This window comes from Cyprinus carpio, chromosome A15, assembly GCF_018340385.1.
Source record: "Cyprinus carpio isolate SPL01 chromosome A15, ASM1834038v1, whole genome shotgun sequence".
In the NCBI taxonomy this organism is placed as follows: Eukaryota; Metazoa; Chordata; class Actinopteri; order Cypriniformes; family Cyprinidae; genus Cyprinus; species Cyprinus carpio.
Genome location: NC_056586.1, coordinates 25,663,737 through 25,683,303, shown reverse-complemented (window position 1 = coordinate 25,683,303; position 19,567 = coordinate 25,663,737). Strand labels below are relative to the sequence as shown.

General features: G+C 37.2%; 2 protein-coding genes across 6 annotated transcripts in view; one reads left to right on the top strand and one right to left on the bottom strand.

The window, feature by feature from the left end:
* Positions 1 to 19,567, bottom strand: part of LOC109075228 (NACHT, LRR and PYD domains-containing protein 3-like) — a 388,647-nt gene that overhangs the window by 257,108 nt on the left and 111,972 nt on the right.
* The window catches only part of LOC109075340 (arf-GAP with Rho-GAP domain, ANK repeat and PH domain-containing protein 1), a 59,645-nt gene that overhangs the window by 19,585 nt on the left and 20,493 nt on the right, over positions 1 to 19,567 (top strand). For 4 of the 5 annotated variants that reach the window (XM_042771785.1, XM_042771782.1, XM_042771784.1 and 1 more), the window contains exons 3-13: positions 5,383 to 5,498; positions 10,484 to 10,566; positions 10,666 to 10,772; positions 11,012 to 11,176; positions 11,685 to 11,754; positions 11,932 to 12,052; positions 13,062 to 13,252; positions 15,926 to 16,032; positions 16,861 to 17,060; positions 18,993 to 19,078; positions 19,172 to 19,354. In XM_042771785.1, the coding sequence (XP_042627719.1) occupies positions 5,383 to 5,498; positions 10,484 to 10,566; positions 10,666 to 10,772; positions 11,012 to 11,176; positions 11,685 to 11,754; positions 11,932 to 12,052; positions 13,062 to 13,252; positions 15,926 to 16,032; positions 16,861 to 17,060; positions 18,993 to 19,078; positions 19,172 to 19,354 (1,429 nt within the window). Of the gene's footprint in view, positions 1 to 501; positions 705 to 5,382; positions 5,499 to 10,483; positions 10,567 to 10,665; positions 10,773 to 11,011; positions 11,177 to 11,684; positions 11,755 to 11,931; positions 12,053 to 13,061; positions 13,253 to 15,925; positions 16,033 to 16,860; positions 17,061 to 18,992; positions 19,079 to 19,171; positions 19,355 to 19,567 lie in introns of those variants that run through there. The other variant, XM_042771786.1, reaches the window with a different exon arrangement.

The following is a 19,567-nucleotide window of genomic DNA, read 5'->3' as shown; positions in this document are numbered from 1 at the left end:
ATTTTTTTATTTTTGAATTTCTAAATTACTATTAAAGGTTGCTGTAATAATGATTTAAAATGACTTTATTTAATATATCATATTTTCCACATTACACTTAATGAGTTTTTTCATTACAATAATGAGAATTTTGAAGAAAATGATTTCAGTGCAATAAAATAAATACTTGCATGGATTTCTTTTATTAATCAAAATATAATTATACAGTAATTTGTAATAATATTATAATTTTTTTTTTTTTTTTATATTAAAAAAAATTATACATTAAACTTCTTTCATCACAATAATGAGAATTTGTGGGGAAACAATACACAATGCAAAAAGTAGATAAAAGTCGGTTTCATTTTCGTTGTTGTATTTGATGTAGTGTTGCAGATGATCACCGGCGGCTCACTCGAAGCGTTCGTGAACAGGAGGCAGGTTTCAGGAAGCTCTTTGTTTTTTTTGAAGGTCACAGCACAGACTCGCACACAATCGCGCTCACGTCTAAAAGTGTTTTCCACTTCCGCCTGTCTTCTGTGTGGTTGGTTGAGCTCTCGTTCACTCGTTCTCGACGTGGTTCTCCAGCTCTTTGTTTTTTCACACTTGTTTACTGGACTGCTTTCTCTCGTCTCTCTCTCTCTCCTCCTGATGTTTATCAGTGTATGATGGGATTTCAGTCACTCGTCAGTCTCTAATGGCCTTATTTGGCGTGTTTGCAGCACGTAAGTTCAATGTGGAAGTGGATGCCTGTTGTTCTGTTTCCTTATGTACTTTGTCCTTAAGTAGTTTTGTATGTTGCATGTTTTAAACAATCATTTCTGTTTGTTGTCTTCTTCTTGCGTGTTCAGGATGTGTGTGTTGAGGTTTCTGTAGTGTTTCGTCATCGCACAGAATTGAACACAAACTGAGTCGAACTGTGTATTTAGTCTGACTGCCGGGATGTGGGCCGGTTTTAAGTGTGTTTTTATTAATCATTATTTTAATTAGCAGTTGTGAAGTGCACTCTCTCTGCAGTATTGACTAGTATCTTAAGCACTTCAGAGACTCACTTTCATTTCCGATGGCATCACAGCTGTATTTATAAGCTGATGCTCTGCACTGTAAAACCGCAGCTTCATCTTTCTGGTGGTTTGTGTTCATGTCGTTCCTGCGTTTCTCTGCTGCACGTTTGTTATCTGCTTCAGACGTGTAAACACACGTCATCCGTCACAGAAAATCCATCAGTCATCGGGGAGAGGGTTCGGTAACTTTGTGCTTGTGCGGTTTACTTCCTGATGATTAGTGAGGGTTTTTTGCTCAGTATTGTTGATTGGCTCATTTTGGATTAAGATCTGCTTGAATCTGTGCTGAGCATTAGTATAAAACATCTACTAGCATTAGTATTGGTTGATTGATACAGGTTTTGGTTAAAGATGGTGGATTGATGCTGAAAACTTCAAGTTGCCAAATATTGATCAGTTAATCAGTTATTCTCACCCTCAGTTCATCTGAGATCAGGATGAGTTTGAGATGAGTTCATCAGGTTTGTAGAAATGTAGCACTGCATCAGTGTCTCAGCAATGGATGCTCTGCAGTGAATGGGTGCCGTCAGAATGAGAGTCCAAACAGCTGATAAAAACATCACAATAATCCACAAGTAATCCACAGCACTCCAGTCCATCAGTGAACATCTGGAGAAGACAAAAGATGAAACACATCCAGCATTAAGACGCTTTTAACTAAAATACCATAGAGTCCATAATCCATAATAACGCTTTATTACACAGATGGACTCTTTAACTTTCAACCCTACAACAAATACATTTTTTTAACATAACATTCTTAATATTAGGCATCTAAAAAATAACCTCAGACTGTTTTGTATTTGTGAAATAGTTTTTATCTAGAAGATCTAAACGTCTTCCATACAGCCGAGTTGTGTGTTTATGGTGAATCTGGCTTTATATGTGTAGTACAGGTACAGAAAGGGTCCAGTAGTGTTGTGCCGCCCATCACTCCGTCTGATGAGGTGGAAAACTTCGTCACAGGCTCTGCTGGCCTTTCCACAATGCTGTCAGAACGCAGGGGTTTCGGTTTTCACAATGACACATGAACTAGTGAAACTGCAGTCTGTGGTCTATAAATGGGTGTTCGTATAGAAGCCGCTCTCGCATGCATGCATTAACCCTCTACAGACACCTTGGCAATTGAATCACCATTGGCTAGTAATTTTCTTAGTTTACTCGCCAGACTGTGTGTGTGTGTGTATATATATATATATAATGTTTATAAAATTGCAGTTTTTTTTAATATCTGAAAGTACACTCTTAACATAAGTCAGTCAAGCATTATAATAATCAAGTATTATGTAATAATAGAATTTTCAATAATAGAAATTTGATAACTATGTTTGAATGCATATTAGTCATTTTAACTGAACACTTTAACTGGACTGGTGGTGGTGCTATTTTGGTCATTCAGTGTTTCTGTAAAAAAAAAAAAAAACCTTGGGGGAAAAAAAACTAACAAAAATACCGATAAGATAATAATGATACGAATTCTACTAATAAGAGCTATAAAATGCACTAAGGATTAATGAGCTGCTGGATTCATGAATATTAATCAGGTTTTGTTCGTTCGCTCAAACTGATTTGCTGAAATCAAAACAGGGACGATAATAGGTGAGCGCCAGCCAATGAGATTGCTGTTTGTGCATTAGCTCCTCCCACTAACGGAAAACCCGGCAGTTCTTAAAAGCTGAAGAATTCCAAAGAAACGCCGTTATTTTGACACGAAAATACAACAAAGAATATCGTTTAAATGTAGCACGTCAATTCTCTCTCGCTCTCTCTCTCTCTCTTTCTCTCTCTCTCTCTTTCTCTCTCTCTCTCTCTCTCTCTCTGCGTGTGTGTGAGACAAAGCAATGGCGAGTTGTGCGCCTTCACACTAGAGTTTACGTAGATGCGTTGAACATCCATTCAGATGAACTGAAAAACAGCACAGATCGCTTGACGGTGATGGAAAGTTGAATTCTTTGGCGATTTGTGTGTTTTGACAACTCACTCACTCGAGTAAAATCTGAGAATTTATTAGCCATTGGGCTAATATTAGACATCATTTAGTCGCCCAGAATGAAGATTTAGTCACATATGCGAGTGATTTACTCACAGTGTAGAGGGTTGTGCATGGATCATATAGTCTTTATTTTTATATCAAACATTGTATTATTAACACTTCACATGCTTGTTATCGCCTCCTTCAGATGAATCGCTGCGTTGGATAAAAGCATATCTAAATGATTCAATGTAAGCAGATGTTTTTAGTTTGAAGTATTTTGAGTAAATTGAGTATTTAAAAAAAGAAAATTTTTTTTGATGATTAAATGCGATTGATGGTTGAATTGAGGATGTGAAAGCAGAAGGGAAGAATGAATGAGTCTCTTCACCGTTCATTGAGCTGCTCTTAAGAGGTAAGAGGTTATTCTTTAACATCAGGATTTGATCAGTTATTTAGAGTTTTTCTGGTTCTCTTTAGCGAGTTGGTAAAGCACTTCTCTTAGAAATACGCTAGAAGTACAGCCCTCTACAGTGTGAGCAAATCACTCAAATATGCGACCAAATTTCCATGCCAGGCAACCAAATAATGTCTATCGTTGGCTATTAAGTTGTTAGATTTCACTTTCCAGTGTTTGAGTCAGAGGCTAAGTATAAGTTTAACAGATATTTCACTTGCCTTCACTCATTTTGAACACTGCGTTCTTGAGTGTTTCACTCTCCGTCTTTGTATTTCACGCATCGTAAACTCTAGTAAGAGCACTCTGTGTTTCTCTCTCACATACGAAAAGAGCGGCAGCAATACAGTCTCGCTGTTGTATTTTCCTGTCAAAATAGTGGAGTTTAATTCTTGACTTTAAGTACAAGAAGAAGCAACGTCTGGTTTCTTCAGTAATGCACGAACTGCAGTCTCATTGGCTGGCGAATGCAGACAACATGATTAATATGCATGAGCCCAGCAGCTCGTGTGTGTGTGTGCGCGAATGTGTGTGTGTGTGTGTGTGGAGGGTTGACGTTACCGAGCCGAAGCGCTAGTGAAGGCTTCATTCAGAAGTCAGTATTTAGCAGATCTTTTGTTTTTTAAAACTGATGGTCAGTTGTTCCGCTGGTCACAGGAAGCACCATTGTTTGACCGTCTCTAACACACACGAGGAAATATGTTTCTAGTCTGATAAATGTTCAACAATCGCTGGTCAAGTTCTGAAATAAACCTGCGAATTCCTGTATTCTCTGTCAGCTGTCGAGATGTTGCCCCGTTCAGCCTCTCTACACATTACACAGAGTTTGTTGTGTGAGAAAACTTTTACTTTTATCTTCAGTGTCACACATTTTTGTTGAAGTTGTGGTACGTTACCATTCCGAAATTTGGGGTCAGTAGGATCTAAAAAAAATATATTAATACTTTTATTCATCAAGGACGCATTAAATCGATCAAAAGTAAAGACATTTATAATGTTCCAAGAGATTTCTATTCCAAATAAATGTTGTTCTTTTGAACTTTCTGTTCATCTGTGAATCCTGAAAAATAAAAAGCATCACGGTTTCCACAAAAATATTGTGCAGCACAACTGTGTTCAACATTGATAATAATCAGAAATGTTTCTTGAGCAGCAAATCATCATATTAGAATGATTTCTGAAGATCATGAGACACTGAAGACTGGAGTAATGATGGTGAAAATTCAGCTGCACATCACAGAAATACATTAAACTTTAACAGAGATTCACACAGAAAACAGCTGTTTTACATTCTAATAATATTATACTATTTTTTTACTGTTTATCATCAAATAAATGCATCACTGATGAGCAGAAGAGACTTATTTCAACAATATTAAAACATCTTATTTATTGTATCTCTTTTTCCAAACTTTTGACCAATAGTGTAAATAAAATAATAATGATTAATTAAGCATTGCACAACTTGTATTTAATAATTTTTTAATTTTTTAATAATTATTTTGTTTTTTTTGTTGTTTTTGTTATTGTTTTTGTTATTGTTATGATGTGGATAAAGGATATGATTTTTTGTGATCGTGTGCAATATTAGCAGAAACATGAGGTCAAGTCCATTACAGTTTTGTGTTGACTTGAGCTGAAGGGTGCTGTCAGTCTGTCTCTTCACCTGAGCAGTGACTCAGTACAGGTGTGTTAGTCGATCACTATCTGCTCCCATGAAACCTGTTGTGTCAGGTGCTTCTGAACTCTCAGACGTACAGCGGCACAAACCTGACACACACACTGTCCTAATCTCTCTCCGTCAGCATCAGAATGGAGCTCCTCTCTGTCTGCCGCTAGCGTTGAATCCTCAGAATGAAGAAGTATAGTGAGCGGAGTAATGATGAAGCTTCCTCTGTCTGCTCCTCCAGCTCTCCTGCAGATGATCCCTTCGACACGGATCAAGGCCCAGACGTCCCGCCTCGGATGATCAGATCTCCGAACGAGAGCTCAAAGAGAGACGTCCGGCTGCCGCCGCTCAGAAACAGTGAGTAGACCGTTCGCTCTGCGTGCCAAAGAATGCGTGTCATGACTTTAACCTCATCAGCAGTTACTCTAGCGTGACTAAACTCACATTAAATCAACAAAACCATAATACCAGGCACAAAAGCATGATGTGTGTTTGTGACAGCTGCTGGTTTCTTTCATGTTTTGTTGAAACAAGAAGTTGACATTTCAAAGAGCTTGTTCCACTTTTGTTTAAGTAGCCAATAGGCTTTAGTTTGCAGCTTATCTGTGAACATGATTGACAGCCTAGGAATCAAGGGGCGGGGCTTTCTAGAGCCTCGGGGTAAAGACTCGGGGTAACTTTAATAACATAACTTTAAAGGGATAGTTCACCCAAAAATGAAAATGACCCCATGTTTTATTGCCCTCAAGCCATCCTAGGTGTATATGACTTTCTTCTTTCAGTCGAATCCAGTCTGAGTTATATTGAAAGCGTCCTGGCTCTTCCAAGCTTATAATGGCTGTGAAAGGGTGTTATTTTTCAATAGTCCAAAAGAAGTCCAATAAAGTGCATCCATCCATAATAAAAAGTGCTCCACATCTGTAAAAGTGCTACCATCTGTAACACTTTGCAACTGGTCAGCAATGCTAAAAACACTCTAACAACTGCCTGCAAACACCCAGAACACCCTAGAAACCGCCTAGAAACCGTCTTGTAATTGCCGCAATGATTGAGTGCAATCGGAACCAGAAGTACATTCCTTACGGTTTATTTTCATTGTTCTTGGCGGTGCTTTCTTTTGAGTGTCTCTGTGTAAACCACCTCAGGTGGAGTCTCGTCAGACCAGTTTTTAGAGAGCTGTAGTAGCTCTTACAGCTGTGTGTGCGTGTGTCTGCGTGTTTGGCGTGTCTGTGCATGTGTCTCAATAAGTGCAGTTACTAATAACATTTCATGTTCATTTCTTGTTTATTGTTTATACAGATTTGACAGTAAAGCACTAAGCTTGAGTTAAGATGCATACAAAATGTATATATTACACTCTTATTAAATGCACCATTATTCTTCTAGCATACGGAACTGACCAACTTCAGTGATTATGTGTGATTTAGAAGCAAATTGAAGAAAAGTTTGTGACTTTTCTTACTTCATACACAAAAGAAGTGAAAAAAACTGACGAAATCTGATTTCTTGATGATTTGATATTTTATAATAATGATTAAATAATTTCAATATATAGAGAAAAGGTAGAAATGAATGACTAATAAGCCAATAAGTGCTCCTCTGCTGCTGTCTGCTGGGTAGTGTATGTTTACCACAAAGTATATTTTGTTCATCCCATTAAAAATAACATTCAAACTGGATCATCTTAGAGCTTTAAAGTGCTGGAAACAGTTGTGTGAAATGCTTGAAAGTCACTGAAAAGTGACTCTCTCAGAAGGTTGTACAAACCCTGAAATGAATGATGTAATACATTCGACTATTTCTACCACAACACCAAGGTTACAGTTAACATTACTGCTTCTGGTTTCCTGATGTATGTCAGCGCTGTTTATATCAGAGATTTCTGGCAGAATTTGAATGAACCCTGTCCTTGTGCGGTGAATTCAAACACTTCTCGCTGGATCTCGCAGCACTGCTGCATCTGTTCAGTAACAGTGTCACCAAATCAACTTTGGCTCCCGAGTAAAGCTGTTCTGAGCTCGGACAAGTTTGTTTGTGTCGCGGTCCAAACTACGCAGCACGGTTTAGTTTCGCTTTCGTTTCGTTTGCCGTTTGATGTTTCTCAAATACAACAGAAATGGCAGCGCTTATGAGTTGAACAACGTGGTGGTCACCCCAGTACGACTGTCACAAAAATTAGTCGCACCAGCAGAAAAAATGGTCGTAAAATGCCCTGATGTGAGTGTGTCTGTCTGTGTGCGTGTTTGGCATGTGCGTGTATGTTTGGTGTGTGTGTGCGTGTGTGTGTGTGCTTGTGCATGTGAGTGTGTGTGCGTTTGTCTGCATGTGTGTCTGCGTGTGTCTGTGTGTCTGCTTGTGTATGTGTGAGTGTGTGTGTGTCGTGTGCGTGCATCTGCGTGTTTGGCGTGTGTGTCTGCGTGTGTGTGTGCATGCATCTGAATGTGTGTGTGAGTGTGTCTACCTGTGCATGCGTGTGTCTGTGTGTTTGGCATGTGCATGTATGTGTGTGTGTCTGTGTGTGTGTGTGCGTGTGTGCATGTGAGTGTGTGTGTGTGTGTGTCTGCATGTGTGTGTGCTAGGGCTGTGCAATTAATCGCATTCGATTGTCGTGCGCATCTCGTCAGTAAAGCCGGTGCCGTGATTAGTAGTAAATCACCATCATCATCACGACAATCGAATGCGATTAATTGCACAGCCTTAGTGTGTGCGTGTTTTGGCGTGTTTGGCGTGTTTGTGTTGTTTTGTGTGTGAGTGTGTATGTGTGTGCGTGTTTTTGCGTTGTTTGGCTTGTTGTCTGTGTGTGTGTGTGTGTGTTTCTTGTTTCTTGTGTTTGGGTTTTTTGTTTGTTTGTGTGTGTGCGTGTGTGTGTGCGTATATCTGCATGTCTTTTATGTGTTTGTTTTTTTTCGTTTGTTCAGTTGATGGTGTTATGATTGTATTTTATTCTTTATTTTTTACACACATACTGATATATTTCAAATGTTTATTTCTTTTAATTTTGATGGTTATAACTGACAAACTAAGGAAAATCCCAAATCAGTATCTCAGAAAATTAGAATATTGTGTGAAAGGTTCAATATTGAAGACACCCGGTGCCACACTCTAATCAGCTAATTAACTCAAAACACCTGCAAAGCCTTTAAATGGTCTCTCAGTGTACTTCTGTAGACTACACAATCATGGGGAAGACTGCTGACTTGACAGTTGTCCAAAAGACGACCATTGACACCTTGCACAAGGAGGGCAAGACACAAAAAGGTCACTGCAAAAGAGGCTGGCTGTTCACAGAGCTCTGTGTCCAAGCACATTAATTGAGAGGCGAAGGGAAGGAAAAGATGTGGTAGAAAAAAGTGTACAAGCAATAGGGATAACCGAACCCTGGAGAGGATTGTGAAACAAAACCCATTCAGAAATGTGGGGGAGATTCACAAAGAGTGGACTGCAGCTGGAGTCAGTGCTTCAAGTACCACTACGCACAGACGTATGCAAGACATGGGTTTCAGCTGAGCATTCCTTGTCAAGCCACTCTTGAACAACAGACAGCGTCAGAAGCATCTTGCTTCAAAAAGGATTGGACTGCTGCTGAGTGGCCCAAAGTTATGTTTCTCTGATGAAAGTAAATTTTGCATTTCCTTTGGATATCAGGGTCCCAGAGTCTGGAGGAAGAGAGGAGAGGCACACAATCCACGTTGCTCAAGGTCCAGTGTAAAGTTTCCACAGTCAGTGATGGTTTGGGGTGCCATGTCATCTGCTGGTGGTGTTGGTCCACTGTGTTTTCTGAGGTCCAAGGTCAACACAGCCGTATATCAGGAAGTTTTAGAGCACTTCATGCTTCTTGCTGCTGACCAGCTTTATAGAGATGCAGATTTCATTTTCCAACAGGACTTGGCACCTGCACACAGTGCCAAAGATACTAGTACCTGGTTTAAGGACCATGGTATCCCTGTTCTTAATTGGCGAGCCAAACTCGCCTGATCTTAACCCCATAGAAAATCTATGGGGTATTGTGAAGAGGAAGATGCGATATGCCAGACCCAAGAATGCAGAAGAGCTGAAGGCCACTATCAGAGCAACCTGGGCTCTCATAACAACCTGAGCAGTGCCACAGATGATCGACTCCCATGCCACGCCGCATCGCTGCAGTAATTCAGGCAAAAGGAGCCTCAAATAAGTATTGAGTGCTGTACATGCTCATACTTTTCATGTTCATACTTTTCAGTTGGCCAATATTTCTAAAAAATCCTTTCTTTGTATTGGTCTTAAGTAATATTCTAATTTTCTGAGATCCTGAATTTGGGATTTTCCTTAGTTGTCAGTTATAATCATCAAACAATTAAAAGAAATAAACATTTGAAATATATCAGTCCTGTGTGTAATGAATGAATATAATATACAAGTTTCACTTTTTGAATGGAATTAGTGAAATAAATCAACTTTCTGATGATATTCTAATTATATGACCAGCACCTGTATGTGTGAATGTGTGTGTGCATTTGTCTGTGTGTCTGCTTGTGTATGTGTGTGTGTGTGTGTGCATGTGAGTGTGTCTGCGTGTGTCTGCATGTGTGTGTCTGCGTGTGTGTGCATGCATCTGCATGTGTGTGTGTGTGTGAGTGTGTCTGCATGTGCATGCGTGTGTCTACGTGTTTGGCATGTGCATGCATGTGTGTGTGTGTGTGTTTTGTTTTTGTTTGTTTTGTCTATGTGTTTGGGTGTGTTTTTGCATGTGAGTGTGTGTTGTGTCTGCATGTGTGCGTGCATGTGTGTGTGAGTGTGTCTGCATGTGCATGTGTCTGCGTGTTTGGCGTGTGCATGCGTGTGTGTGTGTCTGCGTGTTTGTGTGTGTGTGTGTGTCTGCATGTGCATGTGCGTGCGTGTTTGGTGTGTGTGCGTGCATGTGTCTGCGTGTTTGGCGTGTGCATGTGTGTGTGTCTGCATGTCTCTTTGTGTCTGCATGTGTATGTTTGAGTGTGTGTGCTCTGTTTGGTTTCTGTGTTCAGCAGTTTAGAGTTTTTGTCCTCAGAGTTTGTTCTGCCTTTAGCAGCATTTAGAGTTTCCAGATGAGACAATCACATGCGGAACGCAAACATCCTGCTTATCACACCACCCCGACCTGTTTCTCAGCGCCTTCTGGGACTGGGAGCAGTGTTACTGTAGGACACTTACTATCGGCACTTACTGTAGTTTCATTATCATTCATTATTATTCTTTTTTTTTAAACTCTCGATTCAAATTGCCTAAACATGCAGTTGCAAGCTCCAATCTGATGTTGCACTGAAATGTATCTGTTTCTCCGTATCTCTCACTGTTTCCCTCATTCTGTCCCTCATGACTCCCTGTAGAGTTGGAGTCAGATGAAAGTTCAGATGAATATGACGAGCGCGAGCCCAGCAGAGACGATAAACTCATAGAAATGGCCAACAAGGTGCGTCAAGAGCCTTTCACACGCTGTTTTATTCCCAACACATCAGAACTGTTCAGTAGGGACAGACGCAGTATGATTGACAGCTGCTTCCTCCAATAGATGTCCTTGGTGGTTCCCAAGGTAACAAAACCCCGTTACAGCAGCCTGTGCAGCGACGACGAGCTACTGGAAGACGACACCAACTGTTACGAATCAGTATCCGAGAAGTGAGTCACTTTTATTTCCCTGCTGTCAGCAATTACACAAACGTGTACGTTCCTGGATTGTTATTGTACAGTTCGATTTAGTTAGTCGCCGTTGATGTGGCAACAGGAGAAATTCATGTCATGTTGCAATCTGGTAATGTAACACTTCTCTCTTTTGGTGATCTCTCTCTCTCTCTCTCTCTCTCTCTCTCTCTCTCTCTCTCTCTCTCTCTCTCTCTCTCTCTCTCTCTCTCTCTCAGACGGGGTTCATGGATCGAAGATTTAGGTTCGATCTCTGGCTCTCAGAACAGCATCTACCTGCCAAACACAGGCCACGTTAGTGCTCCGCCCCCTCGGGAAGACCCCGCCTCCACCAGCGTCCCCGTGATTAAAATGGGCTGGCTGTACAAGAATCCTCCTCAGGGGTGCGTGCGTGTTTTGATCTCACACTGACTTTTGAACATTTCATGATTTCATTTTTTGAACCGGTTCTTTTATATGACTCATTTGAACGAACTGATTCCCTGAACTGAATCAGAATTCCCAGCCATAAGCATAAAACACATCAGAAGCTGCGTGCGCGATGTACACGTTTTGAAGTATTTCAGTCTTTCCGCATACAATTAATGTGTTTCATACCATTTATTTGTAGTGTTTTGTTTTGCTTTATCACTAATATTTTATTAATAGTATCAGAGACTAATAGACACATATATCTATTTTTTTTTTTTAAATTGACTTTGATTTTTTTTTGATAATGATCTATTATCTTCTGTAAAGCTTCTTTATAAATGAAATAAAAAATAATATAATGTGACTTATTTATTGTGGTGATAAATGTGATGCTACAAATTGTATTATTGGAGATTAACATCTACTGAAGCCAAAGCATGATTTTAACCACAGTGTGTGTGTGTGTGTGTGTGTGTGCAGGTCTCTGATCTACCAGCACCGCTGGGTCAAACTGGATGCTGAATACCTGAGATACTTCGACACTGAGAAGGTGATTCTTATGGTTTATTGGGGTTTTAGTGTCGTTTTTGTAGTGTATATCTTTTTGTGGCGTGAAAAGACCTGATGTTCTTCAGTGCTGAACAAATGCGTCTCACCACATGTTTCCTTTAACAACCGCTGCTGATGGGGCGATTAAACGCCTCTGTGTGTGTGTGTGTGTGTGCAGGACATCTATTCGAAGAGGATCATCCCAACAGTGTCCATCACCGGCGTGGTCAACGTTGGCGAGCAGAAGTTTGAAGTGGTGACGCACAATCGCACTTTCTTGTTCCGAGCCGAGAGCGATTGTGAGTGTACAGACTGTGTGTGTGTGTGTGTGTGTTGTTTAAAGCAGGTGATTAAGTGTGCTTGCGAATAAGATCAGTGAGGTTTTGTGGTCTGGTGAAACTAAAGCTAGTGTGAACATCTGACCTTACAACACAAATACATGTGCAGAAAACACAGTTCAGCACAAACAGAACTCAGGAAGAATAATCAAATAAAATATTAAATCTATCTTTATTTTAATTAGTAATAATATAATATTTAAATATTTTTATTTTTTATTATAATTATTAATTTATTTATTTTTTAAATTATGGTGTAATAAGTAATATACTGTTTCAATGCATTTTTATTTGTAAATAATGATAAAATCTAAGTTTTAAATAATATAATAATACTAACAAAATTTATAAGTGTTTTTGTTTGTTTTTATATTTAATTATTATGATTCATTTATTTTATTTAAAATGTTTATTATAAAATTATTATATATATATATCTATTTATTTATATATATGTGTGTGTGTGTTTGTGTATAATAGTGCTGTCAGTTGATTAAAAAAATTAACTAATTAATCGTGATTATTCCCATCTAACATTAAAGTATTAAATATACTTTTATATTGCAATAATTTCACATTCAATCTTCAAATAAATGTAGAAACAACATAAAGACAGTATATTTTTAATATTAGTTTTTTTATGACTGAAGGCGAATATCACTGATACAATACTACTGAGGTCTATATGAATAAAGTTTTTTTTGAGACGAGGGAGACAGTGCTGCTGTTTCAGGACAGATCTGAAAACCTCTGCATTTCAGAAACATGTTCTTAGATCTGACAGCAATAGTCACAGTTAAACAAACATTCAGCTAGACAGTTTCAACAGTGCAGTCACAGGACTTAAACATATCACACGTTAACATCAACGCAGGTGCTTTTATACTGTGTGCAGGACGTGCACTGAATTAATGAGAATCAAAGGATGAAATGACTGAAGTGTGTGTGTGTGTGTGTGTGTGTGTGTCAGCGGAGCGGAGCGAGTGGGTGACGGTGTTGAAGAGCTGTGTCGGAGTGTCCCACGCACGCACCAGTCTGGACATGACCTTTAACCCCTGCGTGAGCTACGAGATGAAGGGTTACCTGGAGCTGCGCGGCCTGCGCTCCAAACTCTACACGGTGGTGTGTGCGGATAAAGTCTTCCTCTACAAAAACACCGAGGTAAACTGACAATCTGTCTGTTTTTACTCTAGTCGCTCTACTGATTTTAACCCTCGAGTCGATCCCCGCGTATACACGTTATGAAGCATCTTCTCCTGATAGCCCCCGAAAATAACTTAAATTACACTTTCAGTTTTGATCGTACAGATAAGAGCAATACATCAATCGAATCTGTAAAGGGTCTACTTTTTTTTGTATACAGACATAATAACAACAAAACTTTGTGCATTTATAAAATAAAGAAAACAAACAGAGTGCGCTGTCTGCCGCCTTGGTCTGCGCTGATCTTCATTTACAAACGCGTCATTAAAATGAACTGTAACTCAGTGAATACTCAACACAGAGACATGAGAGAGATATCTATAGAAAGCCTGACATATCTACTTTTAAACTAAACAAGTGCTGCCGAAAACAAATATTCTGTGACGAAGTAATCCATATGAAAACAATGCGATGTCCGTCTTTCACGTCTCCCTTCATTATATCTAATGCGACCACGCCCCCGCGCTGAACGCACTTATTGACATTATAATGTTCCACGTGAAGCTCACGGCTTGTAAACGCCCACACAACAGGAAACAAAGCAGCGAGACTGTTCAAGTTTTTTATTTTATTTTACTGTTTGCTTCGCGCTGAGAGTTATAAGACATAATTCACCCCAAGAAGATGTGCTGAGGATTTACACATTTACACATAGGTTTCACATAACGTGTACACATTTTACTAGTTAGACTTTTTCCAAACTATAATTCCTGACTAAATGTATAATCAAGTGAAACTTTATGAAGTTTCATTCACAGCATCTAAATGTTCTACTGTACTGCTAGTATCATATTAGTTATGTTAATAATGCAGTTTATCATTTAGTTTATTTGAGAGCACATAAACAATATACACTTTGGAAATGCTAGTTATGTGATGTTCATTTATATATTTCAACATGACACAATACCAGTTTGCCAAAGCATTAATATTGTGAAATATTTTTATTATTTAAAATAACTGCTTTCTATTTGAATATATTTTACAATTTAATTTATTCCTTTGATCAAAGCTAAATTTTCAGCATCCAGTCTTACTCCAATATAACAATATACTCTATACCATTCAAAAGCTTGGAGTCAGTATATATAGAAATTAAAACTTTTATTTAGCACACACGTGATGATAAATACAATAATCATGTTACAAACGATGCTGTTCTTTCAATTTATAAAAAAAAAAAAAAAAAACCTGCCAAAAAATATTCTCAGCTCTTTTCAACATTAATAATAATAATAATAATAATAATAATAATAATAATAACAATAAATGTTTTTTTTTTTGAGTAGCAAATCAGAATATTAGATGATAGAATGATTTCTGAAGGATCGTGTGACTGGAGTAATGATGCTAAAAAGTCAGCTTTGATTGTTAATTGTTAATCTGTACTCACAAGTGAATCTCAAGTTATTTTGTGAGATAATTAAATATATTCTAAATAAACTACAAACATAAAAATATATACATTTATTTTGTCCTCACATTCTTTCTTGTAACTCTTCTCTCTCAGTCACACACCTGGCTGAAAGGCTCATTATGCAGCTCATTATGAGGGTCTTTGTCTTCTCAGGTGTGAATCACAATGATATTCATGATAGTTGACGCCTACTCGCATATGCCCTTTTGAAACAAAAAGTATCTTAGAAAACTAAAAACCAATCTATTGTTTTCTGTGAGTGAGTAAACAAGATGATTTTCACATCATTTTGAAGCAAAAATTCTAGACTACAAGCTCCAGGTTTGACAGGCCTGTGAACAAATATTGTGTATGTGTTTTATGACCTTATTTCAGTGACTTCAAAATTTTAGTTTTTCACTAACCACGCATAAACGGTGTTTTCTCAAAAACACAATCATGTACATACATGCTATTTATGTATTCTTGTAGCCCAGTTTGTACTGAATATAGTGTTTTCAGACTTTAGCCATGTATATACTTTATAAGTTAATATAGACTTCAGCAGCATAAACAGCTGGGTTTAAAAATACTTTTGTTGCGCAGTAGTGAGTAATTATAGCAACAGAATGCTGCGTCAGTGTGTTTAAGTTGCTCTTGAATTTATTTCAGTGAATCAGTTCATTTAGACAACAAGTGAAAAAAAAAAGTTTTTATTTTTTTATTTCATTTTTTTATTAATTTCAGCACATCAAGTTAAAGTAAATGACAACTGGAAATGTTTCCTTGGCTGAAATAAGATATATTTTTATTTAATTTCAGTTAACAATTATTAAATTTCTAGTTTTAGTTAATTATAATAACCCCGAAGTTCAAATAAAATGATTAATTGATTCATTTCAGGCTGAGCGAAATTATCACATTTATTGCCTGCACATCTTTTGCTGTCTTTGATACAAAAACATTATATGAATTAGGATTTAATTATGACTTTAATTGCTTGACACATTGATTGGACTGTTATAAATTAGCATTTCTTGCATACGTTGTTGTGTGTTAAACATTAGAGCTGTTAGTTTTGTCTGATTGTATTGATCAGCGTGTATGTGTATGCATTATAGATTAGGAATGGTAGTATAATATGATAAACATTGTGATGTATAGGAATGTGCCTATTTGAAAAGCTTAATAAAGACATTAGTTTCATGTGTGTGTGTGTGTGTGTGTGTGTGTAGGATTATCGTCTGGGAATTGGCATCACCTCGATCGATATGAATGTTGGTAATGTGAAGGAAGTGGACCGGAGAGCGTTTGATCTGACCACACCGTACCGTATATTCAGGTGAGACTTCATTTGTTCATTCACATTCATGCATTCATCACTGCTCAGCATCATGTTCAAGAGTTATTTCCATCCATCATGCATTCATTCATTTTTCTGTTGATCTTTTTTCTGCTCTCTTCATTCGTTTCTTTCAAGTCAAGTGTGTGAGAGAGAATATATGCATGTGATACAGTGACTGTAAGTGTGTGTGTTCTGGCTCCGTCACTCACATCTGTTGTGGTTTTGTATATTTGCACTCGTTTGCTGTGTGTTTTCCTCTTTTGTGCTGCTCGGTGAATCTGAGGGTCAGATCTGTGTGTGAAATGGACTAGATTAACTCGCTGTGTTTCAGTTCAAAACCCAGTGAAACTTATTAACACACCACCAGAATAAAACTAAAAAAACTTGCATATAAAACATAAGTATTAGTTGAAGAAGTGTAACTAAAAAAACCTACAATTAGAAGTGAATTCAAATAAATGTTACTAAAATTACTAAAACTAAACCTTTTTTTTAAATTGATTAAAATTAAAATAACAAATATTTTTTTTTATTTTGATTTTGTAACTAAAAAAACCTACAATTAGAAGTTAAATCTGAACTAAAAAATATAAAAAAATAAGAGCAGGAGTAATAAATAAAATCATGTACTGTCTTTTTTCCTTTGAAATCTAATTTTTTTCCTGACCGCAAAATCGGAAGAAATTTGCTTTTTGTTTCAGAAAAAATAAAATCCCATGAAAACATAAACTCACATAAAATTTCTTTGTGGCCCCTTCCATTTCCTTTACTTTTGGGCTCCCTCCATTTTCCATTTCCTTTACTTGAAAGTCTGCATGTCTGTAGTTTTGTAGCGGATACGGACCAGCTGAAGGATCAGTGGGTGGAGGCCATGCGCAACTCTATCGCAGAGGCCTTGTCCAATTACGAAGTGGCTGAGCGCATCTGGGCGGAGCCGTCCAATCAGATGTGTGCTGACTGCAGCACTGCCAAACCTGAGTGGGCCGCCATCAACCTGGCCGTGGTTTTCTGCAAGCGATGTGCAGGTAACCACCAGTCATGAGGAAAGATGCTTTACAAGCTTTTCTGAAATAACATGCGCCAAACACCTTCCATTTAAACTTGTAATAAGAAGCGCTTAGATAACACTTTACAATAAGGTTCCGTTTGTTAACATGAACTAAAAAAAAACATGAACTGAAAAATACATGTTACACATTTAAGCTCAGCTCATATTAACCTAAAATATGAAATGTTATTCAAATCAAATGTTTTATCTGTTAATATAAATTAATGGACTGAGCTAACAATGAACAGTTGAACTTTTATTAATTACCAGTAACAAAGATTACTAAATACTGTATGAAATGTATTGCTCATATTTAGTTAATATTAGTTCATGCATTAATAATGTTAACTAATGAACCTTACTGGAAAGTGTTACCGGCGCTTATCAACAAAACAGAAGCTTTAAGGGCTCCCTGTGGTTTTACATCAAAATAAAAGTTTGTTTGAAAATGAAGAAATTAAGACCATAAATATTAGTAAGCATTGTACAATAACGTGAAATAAATAATTATTATAATTATTTAAATACTCTATTTATTTATTACATTAAAATATTACAATTCATTTCTTATTTTTTATTTTTGCTGCTATATTATGTTATTTAATTAAATACTTATAATTCAATACTCATTTTTTTATTGCATTGAAATATTACAATTACTATTTCTTATTTTTTTTTATTTAGTAGTTTTTATATTTTTAATTAGTTGTAGTAGTAGTGATAATAAGAATTATTATTATTATTATTATTATATGGGGTGTGACGAGATCCAGTGTGTCTCGCGAGAAGGTGGCGATATCGAAGGTGACGCGCGGTTTACACACACACACACACACACACACACACACTGAAGCATGCGTGACGTGTCGTGTCGTCTCACTAAATGAGGATGTAAAGAGTCACTTCATTAGCATTTGACTGTTTCATTTCAGTAAAACTAGCTTCATATCACATACACAGAACTGTAAAGGTATTCACAGCAACCTGTCAAAATAAAAGTCCGTTTTGAAATAATGACAATAGAATGTACACAGCCTACTACTACTAGTACTACTACTAAAATGAAACAAACATTATTTTTTAAGGAATAATCACACAACATTTTTTCCATGTTTTAATTTTAATAATAAAGTAAATTAAATTTGTTTGCCAAAAAATAAAGTTTGCTTAATTTTCAATAATTAAATGATAAATGATGAAATTAATGTTTTATGCCTTCATTTGATAACCAGAAAAATGTAAATACACAACACAGAATTTCTGAGGGGAAAAAATTCATAAGTTGAGAAAAATTAAATGGAAAAAAACTTTTTTTTTTTTTAAGTCAATCAGTTTAATAAATAATAAACTTGACTGACTGCTACTTTAAAGGGATATTATTTGTGTTGTTTATTATTTATTTTTATGTATACTATATCATTTTGTGCAATTACGTGCCTGTCAGGTGAGTTTGTGGCAAAACCTTTTGCAGTGTTTACATTTTTATACCTGCATAAAATGTATTAAATTATGTGTTTAATTTCATAAGTACAATTTGATTTAAAAATGCACCTATTTTGTGGTTTTCAGTTGAATAAAAGACAATTTTTCCCTATATATTTCATCATTGAGGATTTCTTTTAAAAACGTTTAAAAATCTTGTCTCGTCTCGTCTCGTTCTCGTGAACCCAGTCTCGTCTCATGGGATAAGTGTCTCGTCACACCCCTATTATTATATGAATACTAAGTATAATTACTAATATTTTTATTTTTAAATTTAGTTTTATAATTATTAATAGCAACCCTGGATTTTTGAAATCATTTTAAATTGCAATTGCAATTTTTATCATAAAATTGCAATAAATTTTTTCCCCACCAAATGGTGCAGCCCTATTTTCTACAGCTGTCTGTTTGTGTTTGTTTGTGACAGGAGAGCATCGCGGTCTCGGTCAGAGCATATCTAAAGTACGCAGTCTCAAAATGGACAAGAAGGTCTGGACTGATGATCTCATCCAGGTGTGTTTTGTGTTTAAGTGATTTTTTTTTTCTTCTTCTGTGGTTCTTGATGTCTTTGCACTCCTCTTTATCAGTCCTATTCTCGTGTCCCAGCTGTTTCTTGCTCTAGGAAACGAACGAGCCAATCAGTTTTGGGCGGCGAACGTCCCGCCCAGCGAGGCCTTGACCCTGAACAGCAGCAGCGAGGAGCGACGTCGCTTCATTGCGGCAAAATACCGCGAGGGGAAATACCGCCGATATCACCCGCTGTTCGGCAACCAGAGAGAACTCAACAACGTAAGTCAGCGTGTAAACCAAACGACTAGTACATGAGTCCAGCACGTGTATAAACTGTAGTTGGGATGGAAGCCACATTTAATAGTTTGTGAATGAAATCACAAAAAATGTGAAGGACAGACTTACAGTCCGTTCAGTGGGTTTGTACTGGCACAAACTGTGCTTTTTCATGCACTGGTCAGTTTTGAGATTTTAGATTTTGGTCTATTTGGC